The sequence below is a fragment of the Vespula vulgaris genome, chromosome 13, assembly GCF_905475345.1.
Source record: "Vespula vulgaris chromosome 13, iyVesVulg1.1, whole genome shotgun sequence".
Lineage (NCBI taxonomy): Eukaryota > Metazoa > Arthropoda > Insecta > Hymenoptera > Vespidae > Vespula > Vespula vulgaris.
Genome location: NC_066598.1, coordinates 649,489 through 671,664, shown reverse-complemented (window position 1 = coordinate 671,664; position 22,176 = coordinate 649,489). Strand labels below are relative to the sequence as shown.

General features: G+C 43.0%; 1 protein-coding gene across 1 annotated transcript in view; it reads left to right on the top strand.

Moving 5' to 3' along the window:
* The first annotated feature begins 271 nt into the window (after positions 1–271).
* The window catches only part of LOC127068403 (disintegrin and metalloproteinase domain-containing protein 10), a 63,647-nt gene continuing 41,742 nt past the window's right edge, over positions 272–22,176 (top strand). Inside the window, exon 1 of the mRNA XM_051004534.1 lies at positions 272–1,791. Coding sequence (XP_050860491.1) covers positions 1,713–1,791 — 79 coding nt within the window. The 5' untranslated portion in view covers positions 272–1,712. The remainder of the gene's footprint in view (positions 1,792–22,176) is intronic.

The following is a 22,176-nucleotide window of genomic DNA, read 5'->3' as shown; positions in this document are numbered from 1 at the left end:
TACATACATACGTACATACATACATACATACAAGCATATATATATACACATATATATTACAAAAGAAATTGTACACACAAGAATTAAGAACTATAACGTCGCACGAATTTCTTCAATACATAAATCAAACGTAAACTTTCACGCGCGTTGCGGGGAGGTTAGTTCCGATCATAGTCATCAGAGGCGCTGATGAAGCGCTACGGTGGCTCCGCCTGGTCACGGAAGTTAGTAACAAAGGCAAGATGGCCGCGACCTAGTGGGAGCCAGTTGTAGCCGAACGCGTCGTGCAGGAGGGCGAGAGGAAAGGATAAAATAATGTCGGCAGGGAAGTCGAGGTTGGAGCAGTGGTAGGACTGTCAGCAGTGCGTCGACAGTGGCGACTGGAGAAAAGAAAGAGAGAGAGAGAGAGAGAAGGAGAGAGAGAAAGAAAGAGAGAGACGAGCGTGCGTGTAGCGAATTTTGCTGGTGCGATGCGTTTGCCAAATTCCGAGTCGTCGTCTCGAACGGGTGCGTGAGCAAGGGTCTTGCGCGCGCGAGAAAGAGAGAGAGAGAGAGAGTGAGTGAAAAAGAGAGAGAGAGAGAGAGAGAGAGGTCATAGTGTTGTGTTGAGAGGAGAGGAGAAGCGAGCTGTGCGTCGCGAGGCTACTCAAGAAAGAAAGAAAGAAAGAGAAAAATAATCTCGGAAGGGCGGAACGTCGTCGAGCTGTCGTCCAGCACGCGCGTTCTTTGTGCGTCGTATCGTCGTGGTCGTGGTCGTGATCGTGTCGTGTCGTTGTTGTCCTCTCTCTTCTTCTCTCGCATCGCGTCTATCGCGAGGAAGCTGTAACACGATGGCGTAGTTTTCATCCGCTAAGAGAGGACCGTGACTTTGAGGAAATAGAAAAAAAAAAAAAGGGAAAGAAAGAACGAAGGGACGAGTAAAGGAGGGAGAGCAACGGGAAGATAGGTATATTCTAGCGAAGTTTATCGAGCAAGGACGACGGTGACCGACAAGGAGAGAAAGAGAGAGAGAGAGAGAGAGAGAAAGAGCTAGAAAGAGAAAGAGAAAGAGAGAGAGAGATATCTACACAGTATACGTGTACGTAAGTAATAAAAAGAAAACAGAGAAAGAGGGAGGGACGGTGTCGAGGAATCGAATAAACCAGACGGGTTGAAAAAAGGCGCGTTTTCGTAGTGTCGTCGCGTGTCTCTTCGGGTGTGTTTTGTGTCTCTCCGTTGTGTGTATATACTAGTGTGCTTTACAATGGTGTGCGTGTGTTATCGTTAGCTCGCATCTCGGCGCGTCATGTCGATCCTCCTCGTACTCGTAAACGTACGTCCTCCTCACTTCGGTCATCGACTTCCCGTTAAACAAACGTACATAGGCGAGCTCTCGTCGAATTAATAATCGTCCTCTTCCTAACCTCGCTCCGTCGTCGTTGTCGTCGTCATCTTCGTCATCGTCATCGTCATCGTCAACGTCAACGTCAACGTCAACGTTTACGACCGTGTCTCTCTCTCTCTTTTACTCTTTTCGTCGTCATCGTCACGATCGTATTTACGAGAACACATTCTCAAGAAGGAAGAAAAATCAATCAGCTGTATTTTCCACCTCTTCTCCTCCTCTCCCCCTCCCACCTGCCCGCCCGTCCGTCCGCCTACTTGAAACGATCTTCCTCGTTAAACAACTCGGTAGATAAAATAAAGAAAGTGAGAGATAGTAGAAAGGAATTATGGTTACGATGATCAGTGATACGTGCGGATACGTCCTCTTCCTGCTGCTGCTGTTGCTGGTTCCATACATCGAAAGCGGTAAGTCCGTGTTGCTTTTTGCATATATATATATATATATACACAACATACACACACATATATACGCATACCACACCGTGTATAGATACACATATGCATAAATACGTATGTACCGTGCGTAACTCTTATACGTACGTGTTGGTGCGTTTGACCCTCGAGACGTCGACCGTTCTGTATAATGCGTGCGTTTGTGTGCGAGCTTCGACACGTACCAGAGGAAACGAGACAGAGAGACCTGCGTGATGCGTTCGTATATGTATGTATGTAGCAGCTGATAGTGTAGAACTCTTTCTCTCTCTCTCTCTCTCTCTCTCTCTCTCTCTCTCTCTCTCTCTGATTCATCCTCTTTCTCTCGCTCCTCTTTTTTATATACATGCACCATGAATCATCCTTCACGAAGAGAGCTAACTCATCGCGTGTGTTCTTCTTCCTCGACCAACTCACACGCGCAAATACAACGTTACATACGCAAGATTCGTTGCTCGCGTTAAAAGATGCATCCGTGGGAAATCTCTTTTGATCTCTTTTACTCTTTTTCTTTTTTTTTTTTTTTTTTCTATCTTCTTCCTCCTCTTCTTTACTTCGGATTCGAAGAATTTCCGATTTGCTAAACCTACCTAGAATACTTAACGTCCGTGTTTTTTTTTCTATTTTATTTATTTATTTATTTTTTTTTTTTCATTTTATTTTACATCGTAAATTCCTTTTTTATAGGCGTACGATACAGCGGACGCATTAACGGCGATAAGCCATTTCGATTGACATCGTTCTTATCGGATATTTAATACTTCGCGTAAAAACACTTTTAACGAGGTGCGTTTTACTATTGAAAATATGATAGCGTCGAATGAGCGACAAGCCATAACGAAGAATGCCATTTATACCGAAGAGTTAACCAAATGTCAGCGAGAGCCTTCCTGGAACTTTGAATCGTAGGATTAGCATCGGCGGAAGTCCCAATCAGTGGCCCTTGACGTGACTGGGTGATAGGTACACACGGTCGAAGCTACGTCATCGTGAGTTTAAACGTGTGCATGCATGTGCGAGCGAGGGAACACTAGGAGGTCGCTCGACGACTAGAAAGGAAAGAGGGGAACCCTCGAGATCCTAGCTTCATCCAAGGCAAACAATCCGCTTGGACGTGATTGTCTCTATTCGCGTCGATTCTCGACTCGTCTCGATCCTTTCGATCTCTTTATTTCGAAAAATTCGATCTCTTCGTTTCGAGAAATCCTGATGGAACAAATTCTTTTTTTTTTTATTTTCCCATTCTTTTCTACGCCGTCAGAGACTCCTTAGACCTAAGAAACAATTTTGCGAGCGTAAAAATCGGACGAAATAACTTTGCGTTATCGGAAATATGAGTTTTCTATTTTTTTCTTTCTTCTCTCTTTAAATTGCACCTTCGGAGAAACGTTTCCTTCCTGCTAACGTTAGGAGCTTCTATAATTCGAATTTGCTAGCATTATTGGCTCTCATACATTGTCTTAGCTATCCTTTTCTTTCTCCACAGGAAGGCAGACGACGAGATTTCAGTGTGCTTTTAGCGAAAAGAGCCGACGGAAGCTCTTTGGTTAATGAAAATCTCGTAGGAAGAGCGAAAGGAACAACGCTGCTTGTCGTGTTCACCTCTCTCTCTCTCTCCCCCCCTCTCTCTCTCTCTCTCTTCTTCGAAGACAAAGAGGAAAATCGTCGATTCCTAGAGGAAGTCGCATCGGGACGACGAGAACCGTCTCGGAATATAAAGATGGAATTAGGAAAAGAGATAGCGATAGCGACGTTTTACTTCTTCGCAGTTCGCATTTCTCTTTCTCTATTTCTATCTTCGTCTTCTTTCGCATAGAAGACAAAACGATAAGTTTAAATTGAAGTACGTAGTCTGGTATTAGCGTGCCCTAAAATTAGGATCCACCGAGTGCAGTCCATCGTCTATCATTACCGATGGAACCCTTGCGTGCCACCGTCTGGCGCGAACAGAGAAGAATTACTTCGAATTTCGTCTCTCGGCTCTTTCAACTTTTACTCTTCTACGTAACGAGCAACGACAGAATCTCGTACGATTTTCTTTTAATTTGTTTATTTATTAAATCATTTGCGTCTCGTCTTTAGCTGTCGATGATATACATATACGTACGAGTTCAATGACAACGAGAAGGTCGGAATCAACGTGTATACGTCGATAATTATGTAAATATATATTTATCTCTTACAGCGACGGAAAAAATTTTCTCACGCTCGTGAGGGTCTTTGGATCTCTCTCTTGTTTTACTTTTTTTTTTCTTTCTTTCTTTTTCTTTTTATCGTCTACGTTTTCCTTTTATTTTCTTTATTTTTTTTCTTCGCACGCTCCTTCTTCTACGAAAGAAAAACCGTCCGAGACATACGCCGCGTTCGTGTCGAGACTCGGCTCGAAGAAATTTATAGTCCGTTTTTATTCGGACGAATGGAAATAAGCTACAGCGTTTCTTCCTTCTCTCTCTCTCTCTCATCCTTCCTTCCCTCTTTTGCCCACTTTGCAAAACTTTGTCGCGATAAAGAACGGATAGAAAAAATGGTCTGAAGGAAGGAAAGGCAATTTAAACTTTGATATGTATACGATTATATATACATATATCGATTTGAATTAACAAACATTGATTTATCACGATAATAAAATACAATGATTCTGAGAGGTGTACGGATTCGCAATCACTTAAAGATAATTTTCATTGTCCCTTTCCTTCTATCTTGTGGCGACGACATTGTCCTCATTTTCGATGGGAACTCCTCTCCGCGATGTTTAGGGAGACAAAGTTTCGCTGGAATTTCGTGCTCTTAGAGTAGAACATCCCTCTCTCTCTCTCTCTTCTCGCTATCTAGAGAGAGAGAGAGAGAGAGAAAGGGGACATAGAAAGGGCCCTCGTATCCTCGAGAATTCGGCATTCCCAAAGATCAAGGGGTGGATCTTATAGCTCGTGGTATTCCGTATTCAGGGATATAGGTGTGCTTCGCCGCAAAACTTCCTACTCGGCATTCCTGGCACAGCCGCCGTTATTCGCCTTGGCTAGAGAGAAGCTCCCAACTCTGGGGCTTTAGCCGAGGATATGCAAACGGCCGCGATAGTTCAACCTTGCTGCGAGTCCTTTTCCAGATTTCGACTCGCCGCCGCAAATCTCCTTGCGCTTGACAACTTTAATAGCGTGTGCTTCGTAAAAAAAAAAAGAAAAAAGAAAAAAAAATAAAGAAGAAGAGAAGAAAGAAGAAAAACGCTTTGGCTTCTCTTTAACGTATCGTAGGATAAATAATATGTAAAAGATAATAGTAAAAATATTTCGCGAGAAAAAAGTAATTAGACGAGGGAAAGGATTCGATGAATTTTCGTTCACGAGAGATTTATAATCAAGATAGACGTTGGATCGTTCGTCAAAGGTTGATTAACGCGAAGCACATCGCGGTTCGCACGTTTGGATCGAACCGAGCCTTAGCCGTAGTCGTAGCCGTAGCCGTAGCTGTAGTCGAGGATGAAAGGAGCGGCAGCCGTTTGGCCCACTTCCAGAAGCTTTCCAATCGGCCTTTCCTCCTTCGGGATCATCTCTCGCAGATCCTTTTCTCGAAGCCCGATCGTCCATCGATGCGATAACGAAACCTCTCGGTCGATATCTTCTTATCGTACACCTTGCTATTTGTCTTTGTCTTTTTGTTCTCTCTTTCTCTCTCTCTCTCTCTCTCTCTCTTATTTACTTTCTTTCTCCTTTTTTCTTTTTTTTGCACGTCTCTATCTACGTTAGCGACAAAGACGAAGACTTCAAAGAAACGTGGCTCGTAATCCGCGCACGATCGATAAATATTTATATTACCGCGGTCGAGCAACGTAAAACGATAAGGCGTGGAACGATAAACTGTGTTTTTCTTAGGCGGGTCGCTCGGTTACGTGAGACAGTCTTGTGCTTGCTGTTGAATCGCGAGGTAATAAATTCCGTAACGATCTTACATCGATGGTAATTAGCGTACTTGGAATTTTCAATTAGTGGGATAAGGCCATACTAGCCGGCGATCCTCTTGTTTATGAAACCGTATAAGACGCTCGTAATTATACTCGTTATATATATATTTTTTTACAAACCATTGTTTACATTTTGATCAATCCGCGTCTTCGAAGGAGAAATCAAATTGAAAGGTCATCGATAGTTACGTCGGTCGATCGTTGTATATGCGTAATAGCCCATGAAAAATAACTGGAAAGTTTCACGCGAGACTTCGCGCGTCCAAGACGATGTAAATCCCGTTTGTCTCGCGATCGAGATCCACGGGATCTCTTGTCTTTTTCTATCTTCTTTCTCGGGTCTTTGCTCTCGATCCTTATAAGAAAAAAGGGGGAAAGAGAGAGACTTACCGAGATCTCCTTTTGGTCCTTCTCTTCCCTTCTACCCTCCGGCTTTTCTCCGACGATCAGACCCAAGGGAGATGTTACGAACGTTTTATAGGCGTCTCAAGAAGAAAGAAGAAAGGACGAGAGAAAGAAAAAAAATCGTTGGAGGATAATTTATACCATAAACCTTTCTCGATGAAGAATTGTCAATACCAATGGATATATAATTAGATACGTTTTAAAGATTCAACATCGAAGTAGAGGAAAGATTTCGTTATATACTATACGTTATAATAATCTTCACGAACGTGAAAACGTTGAAAATAGTTTTTAAGCTCGCCTGGGAACAAAGTCTAAATCGAGGATTCGATACACCGAGTTCAACGATTTCTCTCTCTCCGTTTCTCGTTCCTATACTTTGAAAGCTCGACGCAGTATGCCGATGTGCACGATCGGGATTATCGGATATCCGAAATTAATTCTCTAACGGCGTCATTTGAGAAGTTGCACTATAATTCCTAGTTCCCTCCTATGCTCGGCTAATATCGGCCATAGTTGGAACGTCGCACGTCCGAGACAATGAGGACTAATAACTGGACTAAAGATCGTAGCTATTAGCCGATTTGCTTCGAAGAGAAGCATGCTATTTTCGGATGAGAAAATTACTAGTATTTTAAAACTATGCCAGCGTTTAAGTAGCGTGATATGCCAGTAATTGTCGGTAATTTTGTATTGGTCGGTACGTTCGTCTATCCGTGAAAAAATAATGACTCGTCTTAGACGATAGGACATTCGTCCTTGAAAATTTGTTGTCGTAATATACGTAAAGCCGAGCGATCTAGTACAAAAACAATGAGTCCCTGTCATCGTTGAGGTTTCTTTCGAAACATTGGAAAAGATCCAAAGCGATAGTCGAGTGCAAACAATTGATCGAGTTTACGCTCGGTATGGTACGAGACCGGTTTCAAGTTGAGCGTGTGCTCTCGAAAGAGTTACACGATGAAATAATCGAATGCGAATGGCGCTTATCGATCCATCGCGCAGACAGCTGTTCATAACTGCCGTGACATAACGACGAAGAGAGTCTCTCTTTCCATTTTACCCCTAGAAACGGCGTATCGTAACAAACGTCGCGTAGACTTTATCGTTTCTCCAATGGACTCCCGTAAATCGTGGAAACGTTTTTTATTTTCCTTTTTTTTTTCCTCCCCTCCCTCGAACTAGTCGATATTCTCGTAGATCGGAAAAAAATTAGTAAGTGTTCCGAATGAAAAAGGAACGAAGAGCGCATCGTTATAACGGCGACAAAGAAAATTCAGAAAATTGGAAAACTATGAAGTGAAAGGAAAAAGGTAAACAAAGAACTATATGAAATTTTCGAGAAAAAAGAAGCGTTCGTCCTTTATTAGACCGAACATGTGCGTAGGTACGACGATATAATATTGCCTTTTAATAATCGACGAATACGCATGTGTTTTGAGCGTATAAAAAAGCCGACGCGATACTTTATTACCGCGCTAAACAAACGAACGGTAATAGTTCGTCGTTAGCTCGCGTGGACCGTTTGTTTTGGTTTTAGATAGGAGAAGAGAGAAAGAGAATGACTTGAAGGATGGTAGAAGGAGAGGAAGAGGAGGACGGGGGGGTCGAGTCTATCCAAGTACGTGCTTCATTTTTATGTCCCCTTCGTGAGTCGGGAATAAAGCACCCAAGTTTTTTTTTTTTTTTTTTTTTTTTTTTCTTTTTATTAAGATATCGAACTTTCCTTTATTTCGGACAAGTGCGCCGTTTAAACTAAATCATTTCGAGTACGACCAGCCAGTTCAATTTCCAATTAACCAATTTGAGCCGTTCGTGGCAGAAGAACAGCAGGATCCGAAGCTGTCCTTTGAATCTTATTCTTGGCTAGGTAAAGCTGGAGCTCGGTCGAAGCTTGATAATACGACTCGTGGACAAAGGATACGTGTCGCCTTTGTCCGTGTAATTGGGAATTCATCCTCTCTCTCTCTCTCTCTCTCTTCCCCTTGCCCCTTTAGCTCGGAGAACTATCTCGCTCTCTCGCTCTGCACCCTTTCGCACTCGCATTTACCACGAACAGTTTGAACGCTCTTTGTTGACTCGACACCTAAAATTTTCTCTAAAGTTCTCAGGAAATTTTTCTTAGTAACATTTTTTTACTCGTATGGAACGATCCACTCGTGAGTGTACGCGAACGTGAGATTAACGCAATTTGTCAAAGTAAAATCAATTTGGAAATAACGGATTTTTCAAACGAGGGATAGAGAGGGGTAAATTCTCTAACGAGACACGCGAGAATCATCGAGGATCGTTTAAATCGTTAATCGAATATCGCTACCAGTGTCGCATCGGTCGCGCCACTTTTCTCCGAGCAGTAGGGCGAGAGCTTTCGACGGATTCCTGCAAAACAACGAGGGGAAGGGTGGTAGGATGAGCAACGATCGATGAACGATTCGATTTTAGAATAGAAGGGTGACTGGCCGGGTTGCACGCCACGAGCAGTCTGCATTTAATTAAAACCTTGTTTTTCTCTCGCTTCTCCGTTTCTCTCTCTCTCTCTCTCTCTCTCTCCCATTTTCTCTTTTTCTCGACGCCTCGCTCTGCACGTACAGATCGCGAAATGATACATTTTACAGACTTTTTCGAAATGGTATTTTTAAGTACTTGCTAAAATACTTCGTTAATTTTTTTTTTTTTTTGATTATTATAAACGTATCAGGTGATCGCATATTGTTGGCTTGCTCGGTAAAGATAATGATACGCAAAGGAATAAACTTTACCAGAATGGCGAATATGGTTTGGGCATACACACAATAATATCGCTAATGTTCGCAGTGTTGTAATCGGTGTAATACAAACGAATCGTCATACGTTACCGGCACGAAACTTTGGCATGCGCGCGAACATAAATTTCGAGGAAACAAATACGCGCTCGAAAACGAGCTAATATGCCGGCAGTTTATTATTCATGTATGCATTTTAACACGTCGAGAAACGCAATTTACTTGCCATTTCTCTAGGTATACGACCACTGCGGAAAATTCTATATCGTTAAATCTATTTCCATCGATAAAATCGTTGCAATTCTCGTTTTTAGTTTCAAGTTCGAATATAGACAAGATAGATCCGGCGTAAGTCGTTAAATGCCGAACGTTTTCTAGGAAAGTCAAACTCTGTGAAAGACGATAGACGCGTCGAGGATAGTCTCTTTGTGCAGGAAAGTTACACATTAGGGAGTCCAGAGTCTAGACAGGCTCTCTGATCGCGTGCCGTTAGGGAAAGGGAGTAAGAGAGAAGCAGTCAGGGCCAGTGAGTGGAAAACCGCACGCGCCTACGGAAAATCAATAGCACAGCCTCCGAGCGTTGGTCCGACGGAGGTTACCCCGCGGCTTTCTTCTTCTCTGCGCACGGAAAATCGCGGACAGGGCTATTCGTTTTCTTTTTTCTCCTTTTTTTTTTTCTTTTTCCCTTTTTTCCTTTTTTTTCTCTCCCAGAGATTATCGGCACGACTATCGACATGAAAATAGCAAAAATTTCTCTCTGCTGGGAAATATGCTTTGCGATTTTAATTCTTATTAATTGTTTTTCATTTCTCTCTCTCTCTCTCTCTCTCTCTCTCTCTTCTCTTCCTCTTCCAATATGAGCGTATAGTTTATTTTATAGGGTAAACTTAAACGTCAAAGATTACGATAAAACAATGGAACTTTTATGTATTTGCTCGTACGATTTATTTATTATACAGTTTTTTTTTCGCACGTATAGTTGTATTGATTTTATAAATGACAAGAAAAAACAATGGGTAGAGGAAATACTAAAAAGCTGTACTTTATCGACAAATCGAAAGCTGCTTCAGTCGAATGCGTCTCGTTGGCCGTTCTGCCTGAAGGATACAAATACAGATACAAATACGGATACAGGATACAGATGCAGATAGAGAGAAAGAGATCGGTACGCGTTCAACGCGCGTATATAAAAGTCGGCAGTGCCCGTAATTCGGTTTTCTGATCGTTCGTGAAATTGCATTATCGTTCGTCCGCATTTTTCAAGATTTACGAAAAACGTATGTGGAAATGTCAAAATTGATAAATGACTTTCGCGTTTGTGCATTAGCCACCCTTGCGTAAAGTTTCTCGTTTCCCCCTCTCTCTCTCTCTCTCTGTCTCTGTCTCTTTTTGAATGCATCGTAAATATGTATTTAATGCGATCGTTTTCATTTTTCGTTTATTTCCCAGGCAATACAGCGTGAAAGTAGCGGAGAAAAAAATATCTAGCGTTCTGTCGTACCGATAGCGGTTTTACTTTTCCACCTGGCTTCATTCTCTCCCTTCGAATAATAAATCCTTCCCGCGGGCTGACTTTCATAAAATCCGACTGTCACTTTCTGCACAGCGTTGCTCCGAAAGAGGTATTTAACCGTAATTGCATTAGTTATAAATTTCGAACGCTTCAAACATAGTCCACGTTGAGCGTTCTCTTCTTCCTCTCTCGCTCTCTCGCCCTCGATTACGTTTCGTGACTCTGCGTCTCTCGGTTCTACGACCTTTTCTCCGCATAAACCAACCCTCTACCACCCCTTTAACTCGCGTCGTTGCAAAATTCAAGCTCGCTTTAACTCTGGGAATTGACCTTTTACATCGTGAATTTTGGAGAGATAAATCGAATTTAAATTTTAAACTCTCGATGTGCAGCTTTCGCAAAAGTTAGTTAGTAGTATAGAAAGAGAATACGTGCGCGACGAAACAATGCTTTTAATGGCGTCTGTAAACAGAACAATTTTACGGCAGGACGATTAACGAACGCTTCTCGCTTCGATATATAATCTAGCCTGCGATAGAACGAGCACGGATCATCGATTATGCTGAATTGCAACACGACCAAATTCGAAAACTTGACAACAACAAGGGCAGGAGCAATAGCGACCAACGCAGAACATGGACAACTGGGAGGCGACGATGTGCCATCTGCCAGTGGTTAAATTAGAGTTGGAAAACGGTAGGATAATCTAGCGAGTTGCAGAGTGGGACAAGGCTCGCGATCAGATCAATAATTCGCACTGCGAATGCTTCTATTTCATGAGCCACTCGAATCATCGGCTAATCCGGTCTTCCGATTCATTCGATTATCTGTGTATACATTTATAGTAGGTACATGTCTATGTATATAGGGGAAATAGAACTTGCGTGTCAATAATATCGATCTCTCGCGTTTTAATCCGAAAGATATGTTTCTCAAGAATTTTCCGTCCGACAAGTCGCGCTTTTTTCTCCCTTTCTTCTTTCTTTTCTTTTCTTTTCTTTTTTTTTTTTGTTCGCCCCTTCTTCTTCCACTTCTTCTTCTTCTTATTATTAAAATCGAATAAAGACGGATAGAATCGATGGTATTTCAAAGTTTTCCCAAAGAACTTTTATAGAGTTTTCAAAGTATAAACATTGCTCGGTTACCTGCCTCCTTCCTACCCTTCGACTACTCTCTTTTTGCTCTTTCGTCGGTTTGTCGAAGACTACGCTTTAACGTTGTATTTCCTTTCACTAAAACGCCATAAGTAAAAGCGGAACGGTCGGTTGAGGGAACGCCTTTTAATGGGCCCATGGATTTTCTCTTTTGGTTTTAGCACGAAGCAAAGTGCCGAAACGCGTAAACGCCTTGCGAAGTGGAAAAGCGTCGAATTTCAAAGTGGTCGGACGCTCGAGAGAAAGTTACGTTGGAAATGATGGATGGGATACATTGAACGCTTTTATTAAAATTCACTTTCGATCCGTAGCACGTTCGTTAGCGGTTCTCGTTCTCTTCGACTCTATGAAAAGTCCTTTCATTCTGCCCGTCGCGTTTCCCCGTGTCTTGCATTTTATATTCCGTTCGAGATTACGTTCTACTCGTATTCAAAATAAATGGACATAATATTTTTTTACATAACAAAAAAAGAGTACTTTTTACGTCGTTAGTTGGACGAGAGGATGGCGGATAAGGGAAACTCGATCGTCGAACAAACGGAAAAACAAAATAAACGTCGTCCTCGAGTTTAGTCAATGACGAAGACGACGACAGAAGGAGAAGGAGAAGGAGAAGTAAAGATCTAGGAGAATAATCGTCGTCGTCTCTCGTGCTCCTAGCAAACGAGGGATAGAAGGTAAACAGGAGAGTCCATCGATATCCCAGGCAAGCGTGAATATTCGATGACGCCCAGGAAATAAGAAAGATACCGTCGACGCCCTTTCTTCTCTTTTTTATTCTTTCCTTCTTCGTCCTCCTTTTCATTCCGCTCGTCCCTCTCTATTCACATCCTTGTTTCCCTGAAGGGGTCCCTATTTTACTTCGAAGAGCTGTTTTTCTTCTTTCTCCTTGTATTTCTTCTTTCTTTCCTTCTTTCTTTTTTTCTCCGTCGAACGATGCTGGACATTTTCCGTCTTTTCAAGAGAGAGAGAGAGATAGATAGATAGAGAGAGAGAGAGAGAGAGAGAGAGAGAGAGAGAGAGAGAGAGAGAGAGAGAGAGAGAGAGAGAGTTTCAAGGGAAAAAGCAATTTCGCGAAAACGACGAGCTCCTGCGCAGATTGCAACGTAATTTCGTATTTTGCCGAACGAGAACACCCTCGTGATGCTTTCTAGGAAAAGGAAAGGAAAGAAAAAAAAGGGCATCGAGGTAGTGAAGGATCAGCGTTGCGAAAAGTTTCTTCCTCCTGCGGTTTCCTCGCGCGATTGCGTTTCCATCGATGTTAATGAATAGAGTGAGTCGAATTAACCAGTAGATTCGTACAAAGTTTCACTGCGCTACGGATATCTATATATCCGAGAGGAAACTGTAAATGGATTTGCGATTTATTCAATTTATTATTTATTAGGGAAAAATTGAGAATTATTTCGAGTAATTAGGAGACGAAAAACGAAAATAACGCGATAATAAATATGAATTTATCGCGTCGTGCGATTCAACGAAAGAGAAATTCGTATTTAGGGAATAATTTAACGCGTCGACCATCGAATTAACGTTCGTTTTTATCTCCTTTATCGAATGATAAATATTACGAGTATGGTAACGCCCCTTTGATGTACATCGAAGTATAAGTGTTAACGAGGACGATACTAATGATACGTTTTTATCTTCCTTTTCCTCTCGCGTGCGAGAATCTCAACCGCAAACGGATTTCCTCGGTTGACGCACGGAGAGAACGTAAATGAAGGCTCGCACTAATTATGCAATTTAGTCTTGTCGCACTGAAAACTGCCATCTCGTAGGATTACGTCGTTACGTGGAATCCTGCGGGGAAACTTGGTGTCTATCTACGTGTATGCCCGTCCGTGCGATCGTGTGTGCTGATACAGAGAGAGGACCATCCCTTTAGGACGCGTTCCTAGATGCCGTCCGTAATTATTAATTATACGCGAAGTGCTTCCTCGCTTCTCCGCTTTGATAGTTATTAATTATTGATCTATGAACGTTCGACGATCGATCGGGAGTTAATTTGTCCGAGAAACTAATTATTCGGTTCCATTGGTTTAGACATTTTAATATCTACGTATATGGGAGGAGATAGTGCTATAAGTACTCGTGTAGCTGTAAATCGAGAGAGAGAGAGAGAGAGAGAGAGGAAGAAAGAGGGGAGGGGTGAGCTTGATATCTAATTATGCACTCCTACCATGGAGTCGACTTTTAATTGGACTTTACCGAAGAAAGTTAAAGCTCTTTAGAAATGTAAAGGCAAACGAGAAAGTTTATAATTCGGCTTCGATGTCATCCTTTTTCCGTATCTCGTGCGAATGCGAACGAGTCATGCGACGACGTTCCGCGTAATTCTCTCTTTGCTACGGATCATTGGAAGCTGTGAGAAACGAACGAGTCTTGGATCTCGTCCAAAGGAGGTATCGGATTCGTTCCGAGTCATCTCTCGCTCTATCCTCGCTTTTCGCGTCATTCGTGCCCACAAAACGTCGTGAGACGTTCGCGAACTTGACCTCTTTTCATCTTTCTCTCCTGAATACATCATTTTCTCCTTCTCGTTTTTAACGATAGCCGGCGAACCATCTTTTCTTCGAAACGATATCTCTCGGAGTATCGAATGGAGTATTCGAAGAAGCAGAGAAAAGGTAATCGAGTCTGTAGGAGTCAAGAAGACGGGCCTTTCCTGACTTTGTAGCGAACTTGGCAATCGGTAGTGGCATTAGACGAAAGTATGCAACAAGCCAGGTTCGAGGCTGGCCCGAAGTGTATCCCACGGGACGATTTCGTCGACATCCAATCTCGGTCTGCAGACTGCCGCTTCCTTCGCATTTCGTAGGAAGAACCCCACGAGCACCGTTCGGAAACCCAATTTACTGGAGAGCAACCATCCAGTATTCCCCATCTCTCTCTCTCTCTCTATCTATCTATCTCTCTCTATCTCTCCCCTTCTTCGGTAGAAGCAATATAGGATTGCACTCGGTACGAGGCAAATCTAATCGTTCGTCATCGGTTGATGGATGTCAGGAACAAGAGCCGATCGAATTATTTACACTGTAGCTTATTGGATGTAACACCGAGCCAACTATCTACACCCCGGGAGTTTTGGATTATTCCAAGGGTCCCCTTTTGATCGAGTGGAAGATGTTGCAAAGGGGATTTCAATTCGTAAAACGTCTCTTACTTAATACATATATATATATATATATAATATTTGAACTGCTCGTAGATGGAAATATCGGAAGGAGCCAGAAATTTCTTGTTCTTTCTTTCCTCGTAAAAGAAATCTCATCTCGTGAGGCACGCGAGATAGACGAAAGAATATCGAAGGGACGTCTTCGATGACATCGGATAATGTCAGGAGCTTCCTTCGAGACGTTCGTTCTCGTGTTTCCTTCGTCCTTGTTGTCTCTCGGTGGTCCTACTGCATCGTCGTCCCTATCTCCGATATCACATTATATCGGATACTTTAGATTTTTCGACGCTATGCAGATGGCCGTCGTTCGATCTCGTCATTCTAGCTGGTGGTATCGCGTACTCGTTTCTTTCTCTTTCAAAGAATTTACTTGAAAGACTCGTGGGATTGTTTGTAAGATAAAAAAAGATTGTTAATAAAAAAAAAAAAAGAGAACGACAAAGAATTTATTACGCTAGGTTGGAATTTCATACAAAGATATAAGTATTATTAAAGAAATCATATGTAGGTAGAACTCTTGTTAAACGCTTCTGCAAACTCTAAAGATACACACACACACACACACACACACGTGCGCGCGTGCTGGCAAACTTTTTTCACGTGACACGCGATAATGGAACGAGTTTCGAGGCACGCCGCCGTCGTTTCACTTATCTACCGTACAGCTTTTACGAGTTCGCTGCTAACACCGTATTTTTCGCGCTCGGCGCGTCAAACGCATCGAGGAAACGAGTAGCCGGTATGGAATTACGTTTGAAAAAATTCTAGCGGGAGATAATGCACCATCGTCGACGATGTTCCTAGTAAAAATCGTCGTCCTTCTTGCTTTTATCGAAATTCGTTGCGTACTCTCGTTACTTAATCGTTCGTCATTTAATTCCGTTCATTAATGAAGAATATTTCCCGCTTCGTGATTAATAGATTTTATACTTGCTAAAGAACGGTAGTTAAAGGAGAACTAGTTTGAAAATATACATCGTTTTTCGTCGTCGAAATCGAGATAATTTACCGTACGCGTGCAATCGGAGGCGTTAAAGGGGAAATTCGGGGAAGAGTTTCGTTATATATATATATAAAAAAAAAAAATGTTGAATCGTTTAGACTACGAGCAAAGTGGACTTGATTCTCGAGCAGCAGGCGACGAAGAGGGAAAGATAAGGAAGGGAAGAAAGCAAAATATATAAAAGAAAAGACGAGATTTCGTTACGCAACACGAGAGACAAATGGGTCTCGTGCCCGTGAAAAGCGACGAGCTAAAAATGCCCGGGGTCCTGAGGGATGCGCAGCTGCGAGATATCTCGGCTTACTACCATTGCTAACATAGAGGTAGAAGAAAACGCGGAGGAGGATGAGGAGATGGCGGTGAGAGAGGAGAGGAGGAGGAGGAGGAGGTGGTGATAGCGGTGGTGGTGGAGGAGATGCAGCAGCTTCGAACTTGTAGCGCCGTTTTCTGAACTAGGAACGCGTAATGTAGGCGGTAAATACCTCGGAGATTGATGCGTTCGTTGCATCTCTCATGAAACAGAGAAAGAAAGAAGAGGAGAATGGATGTATATAAGAAGAAGAAAAATACGCACGTATCTCTTCGATCGACGAGAAGGAGGAATCGTTCGACTTCGAATAAGAAATCTCTTAAGAAATGAATTTTTTCATACGAATTTGATAAAAGCGAATTAGATCTTTCTTGCCAATACCTTTGGACAATGACTCGATGCCAGGTCAAACGTCCACGGTCTCTGCAAATTTTTGTTTTTTTTTTTTCCTGTCATATATTCTCTGGCTTATAATTTAGAAAAGTTATATGGAAAAAGTTTTTCATCGCGATTCCGGCATAAACGACGAAGCAATTTGGCGGTACCCTGCATGGAAAAATGAAACTGAATTTTTGCTTTCGGCAGACTGCTACAGGTATCTGCAAGAATTCGGTTACGAGACCACGAGACCATTTTCAGCGGACCGCAAATCGAAATTGCAACCCTCGTCGTTGATTAATATTAATTCTGGACGAATGGTTGCGTGGCACGCGAGTTTCCACAAATCGCGTGTACGAATTGAGACCTTCGAATGACTTTGCGAGGGAAGATAGCGGAATGAAGGGTTCATCGTTACAAACTCTTCTCGTACCTGTTAATTATCAATTTGGAAATCGGGAAAGCTCGTAAATCGATCGTTTTGGATTTGAGAGAAATTCGGTGGATACGATGCAATTTCTTCTGGCATTTTATTTTCGCGTCGAGAAAGAATTTTGTTATAATTCGAGGATAATTAATCGTCGCTCTTGAAGAACGAGTTAGTCGTGTGAAGGGAAACTAAAAGTCGTTACGCGTTGGTAAGCTCAGCGGAAAAGAACATCGAGCCCGGATACGTGCCAGTACGTGCTAGAGATACACATAGGCTCGTGCCAAGCCGAGCGAAAGAGTCGTTACAGATTGACCGTTTTCTCCGTTCGGCCAGTGCCAGATTTTCCAAGATTTCGCCTAAGTTTAACGATCGCGATGTCACGGCTGTTTGCCTCGTAGCCGCGTCTTGATCCTAATGCTTTTGGTTGCGACAACGTGCGGGCTCGTATTTTTTTCGTCTACCCTATTTATCCACGTTCGAGATAAGGGTACGGGTGGATATTGCTTTAAGCAAAGTTCCTGCCCGAGAGGAGTCGAAGAAGGGAATGGTGCATCGTGAAAACGCGTCGCTCGATGTTTCCTTTTAATTTCGTATGCCGCCATGGTCTTTTCGAACTTAATCTCCTTCTCTTCCACTCTATTTTTTCCTTTCACGTTTTTTTCTTGCCTTTTTCTCTTTCGCCTTCTCGCCCTTCGAGTCCGTCCGCCGGAAAAACCTCTCGGCGGATTAAATACTCCGAGGAATGTTCCATGTACGTATGTAAATGATACTTAGCTAATCCATCCTAGTTTCTTCTCGTTTGAAAATCGATTACTTTCCCGTTCTTCTCGTATTTGCCCGCGTGCACCGAGCAGCGGGCAGCGTGAATATAAATGCACCCGACAGATTTGTGGCCGAGCTGAGTCAGGTGTACTTTTTCGGGATCCAATTTTCTGCTACACCGTTTTCGTTAGCAGACTTTTTAATGCTCTCGCGCCGGAAGCGCATTAAATCTGCTCGCGAAGGCACGCACGAGAAAGGTAGATGATAATTTTCAGAAATGTATTTTAGACTTTAAAAACAGTTATGTACCGTAAATCGAGGATAGTAGCGCGTTTTATTAAAGCCAAAACGTTTCCGCTTTCACCGCGATTTGTTATCGCGATGGTTTAACAACTTTCCAGTGAAATTTCGTACTACTTGGAAAGTTTGGAATTCATTTCTGGACAAATCCGAGAAGGAGAACTCGGGCAATAGGGTTAATCCGTTCGTCGTGTCCATCGGAAGATCGGTGTTCTATCGTTGACTTTGGCGACGCCGAGGTTATATGCGAGTTGTTTCGCGATATTCTCTGATAACGACAAGATCCGGCGAGCGATACGGTCGATGGAAGACGGTGATACATCGATGGTTTAAGACGAAGGCGAAACCGGTGTTCTCGGCACGTATAATTTCCGACGACAAACTCGGCCGAAGCGAGGAGGAAGACAGTGGGAAAGTGGGAAAGTGGGAAAGTGGGTTGAGACTACTTCATCGATCGGCCCGAAGGAAATACGAAAGTCTTTGACTGCCGTTGGTCACTTGCTCGTTCTACCTCCTAATAAGACCGTCGCGTTGCCGGAGGAAGCCGAGCCGCTAACTAAGGGAAAGGAAAGTCTCGAGAAAACTCGGCAGTAAAGTTTCGATTACCTCGAGGGACGAGGAAACGAGCCGGAACGAGCCAACCGAAATACGATGAATTTTTTAACGACGTTCCGAGAGTTAATGGAACCGTTCTTACGTTTCCATCCGTTAGGCGATGTTCGATCGATCGATCGGATTCTCTTTTATTCCTCGGCGCATTAATAACTGCCAGCGGTGATATTCGAATAATTCAGCGTGTAGATTTATTGTATATTTCCATTTTGGCCCATCCCCTATATAGGTCGTCGCTCGCCACAGTGGTTCGCCCGATCCCACCAGCAATTTTTTCTCGCTAACGTGAATTATTTCAGCTCGTTTTACGGCCCGTGCCAAAATGTCAGGGCGAAACTTTCTTTCCTTGGACTTTGAAATACGCGATAAGGAGGGGGGAGGGATGGGAGGATGAATTTCCTCGGTTATTTCCTATTAGTAACAACGAGCCGTTCGCGAACCAGAAGGCGTAGTCGGCCGTAATGCGTTTGAGGAACCACTTTACGATCGATCGGTGAGATTGAGTCGACTGCGGACCTTAAAAAGCGTATTTACTTCGCTATTTAAGCTCACCTACGTGCTACGGTCGCCAACGGGCAGCCAGCGAGCGTCGGATCGTTCGTAAAAGAAGGGAAAGAAACGTTCTTGGCCGGTATACACGGCGCGTAACGTCGAATGTTTGGACGTGTGCCTGGCTAGAACCAGAGGAGAATTCTTGGGACAAGAGGAGTCGCTTGGACCAGCTTGAGAGTAAACGTGCTAGAAGATCTGCTACGATACTCGTGGGCACGTGCCGTGAACATGTTTAGCTCTGGGGAAACTAGACTCCCCCCGCCAGCTCTCGCTCTTCCTTTATTCCGTAAGGAAGACACGAAACTCTGCTGTTTCTATACTAATCTCCTCGATAGATATCGATAAATGTCTTTTACGTGCATAGAAAGGAATCGTTTCGTAGATCGTACGTGTGTGCTAACGATAGAAGAATCAATGTTTAAGTAATAAGCAGTCATTTATATTGGACCGAGTCTACTCTCCGACCGTTCTTAGGAAGATACGTTCCCAATCCACATGTAATACACATGATATAAGATGAATTCTTCTCGATAAACATAACGGCAGTCGATAACAGCTAACCTTAGGATAGCTTTAGATAGAATTTTTCTCTGAGCGCGGTAGAAGACCAAGAGGTTCGCGTCAAAGGCAGCTACCTCGCGATTTCTTGGTTCGCTCGGTAGCGAAGAAGTCGTGGAAGCGGAGGTGTTCACCGCAGTGTAAAAGTTCCTTTTGACGCCTTTGTTCCTTTTTCGAATCGCCCTCCCACGTTTCTATACTCCACGTTTCTATTTGCTTTTGCTTCACACGTTTCCCTCCCTCCTTCCTTCCTTCGTCTCTTTTCCTTAAGAAAATCCTTCTCTAATCCCTCTTTGATCGACTTAATTTCATTGGCATCGTTAGAGTCGCTCGATTTCCAAAGCTTTCTTTTTTTTTACGCACTTTTCAACGTACTATTTTGACGAAAATATCGCAGCTGCCATTGGTATGATCTCGTCACGAGCTTGTATCAATAACGAGAGACACATACCTAATGACGTATCAGAGATGCATACGCGAATCATACGTTCGGCTCTGTCAGCGGAATATTAATGCGCTTATCGACGAGCTCTGCCGCACCATTCGAGCCCGTATTACGTAGGGCAAAAGGTAAATTGAGCATACGAGCGCTACGTGTACGATAATTCACGCTTCTGTGCGTGATACCGAACGATCGTTTTGATTTGCGAGATAAGTGTTTCCAGATTTCGAGGCTATTGCTGGATGCTGGGGTTTATATAGATAAATCAAGTTGTTTCTTTCAAACTGAAACAATCATTCGTTTGATTTTCCCGCGGAAATTCTTCTACTTTTCGAATAAACATGTGCTTTCAACGTGGATGGACTCGATAATGATTCGACCCTTCCGTATCTCGCACCAGCGAGTTATCCGCAAATTAATCGAGTATCGGCTTTGCGGTTAGGACTAGGAAGAGATGCGGAAGCGAGCGTAAGGGTGGTCTGGCTGAGTGGTAACTGTGATTGCCGCGGCAACGAGGAGATATAGTCGTTGTCTGACTGTTCTGCGAATGCTGGAAGTAGATATGTAGCAGATGTATATATATATATATAACACCTATATAATAGAAAGACGAAAAGGATTTATTATGTTTTTATGAAGTCACAGAGTCCCTCACTTCATCTCGAGCTCTTCCAATCCTTCGAATCTTTTTCGATCCCAAAACTCCCTCGTGACCTTTGGATTTGCTATGGCTGACATGACGCGGCTTTATCAGAAACCCAGACGAGACGTATATCGTCGTCGAAACTAGTCAAAGATCATGAATCGAGTTAGGTTCGTGATAGTTTTTCTAATCGTCGAGGTAGCTATCGCACGGTCGTCGCATCTGATCATCCAGTTGTCGGAGATGGTCATCGAGCAGGGTGAATGATCCGCGGCTTAACATGGCTTACGATCTTAGTCTACGTTACTACTGATCGTTAGTACATCGTATGTGCAGCATGTGCCTCAGCAACAGACATGAATATGTATGCGTTGCATAACCGCGAGGCCTCTCTCTGTCGCTGAGGAAGAGAGAGACAGATAGAGAGAGAGAGAGAGAGAGAGAATCATATATGATTCTCCTTCCGAAACAAGGCTCAGGATCAACCCTCTGAATCATGGACATCGCTTGGATCGATCAGTTGCTACCTCGAAATAGATACGAAGCTAACGACACTCGTCCCTTTCCAACCGACCCTCAAACCATCACTGGCCTTTCGAACGATATTTATCGTTTCTAGTGCACTTCGATCATACGATTTGTATCTCGAGTGTCTCCAACTTTCGACAGTTTAGCCAGCACTCTCGTAATCCTTTAAACCGTGGAAGGGTAATATATCGAACGTCGTAGATTTATAATCTGTCGCAACTCGTTTCGCTTCGCGCGAATTTCAGTAGAAAGAATTTAAGTTGACGCGTTGAAATAAATTATTCCAGAGTCTTTGATCGAGTCGATTCAGAAAAGAGAGATTCGTATTGTAAAGATTCTATGAAATAATTAAAATGTTTAATGGGTTTTATCGGGGAAAAAAATATGTACACGTCTGATAACTGTCGATAGTTTTTCGCAAATGTAGCTTACGCCGCGAAAGAGTATATCAAAGGGAAGTTTCTTTGAAGGAAGAAACGTCAAACGTCGCTGCCGCGTAGAGCCAGCGTTACCGTAAAAGTTACAAACGCGTTTGAAAGCGGAAAGATTCCGATGCCTCTGAAAACCCGGAAAAATTCGGTTGCTAGCGCTGTCCACTTCGAAATTGACGTCACAGCGAATTTCAACGTGCCGTCGTCGTTTATCGTATCCCTCCTCGAAACTCGGTCAACAGCGAGTAAGGTACTCACCGAAAGTGGAACTACGTCTCTTCCTAGACGGTAGGTTCTTTTCGTTAAAAGCCAATCGACACCTTCCCCTTTAAGAAGTCCAGCATGACAGATTTTTTCGAGTGTTTGACTCTTCCGAAAAGTGACTTGGACGACATCCAAAGTCGATATTTCAAAATTTGACAAATGCATTTTCGATTAATGA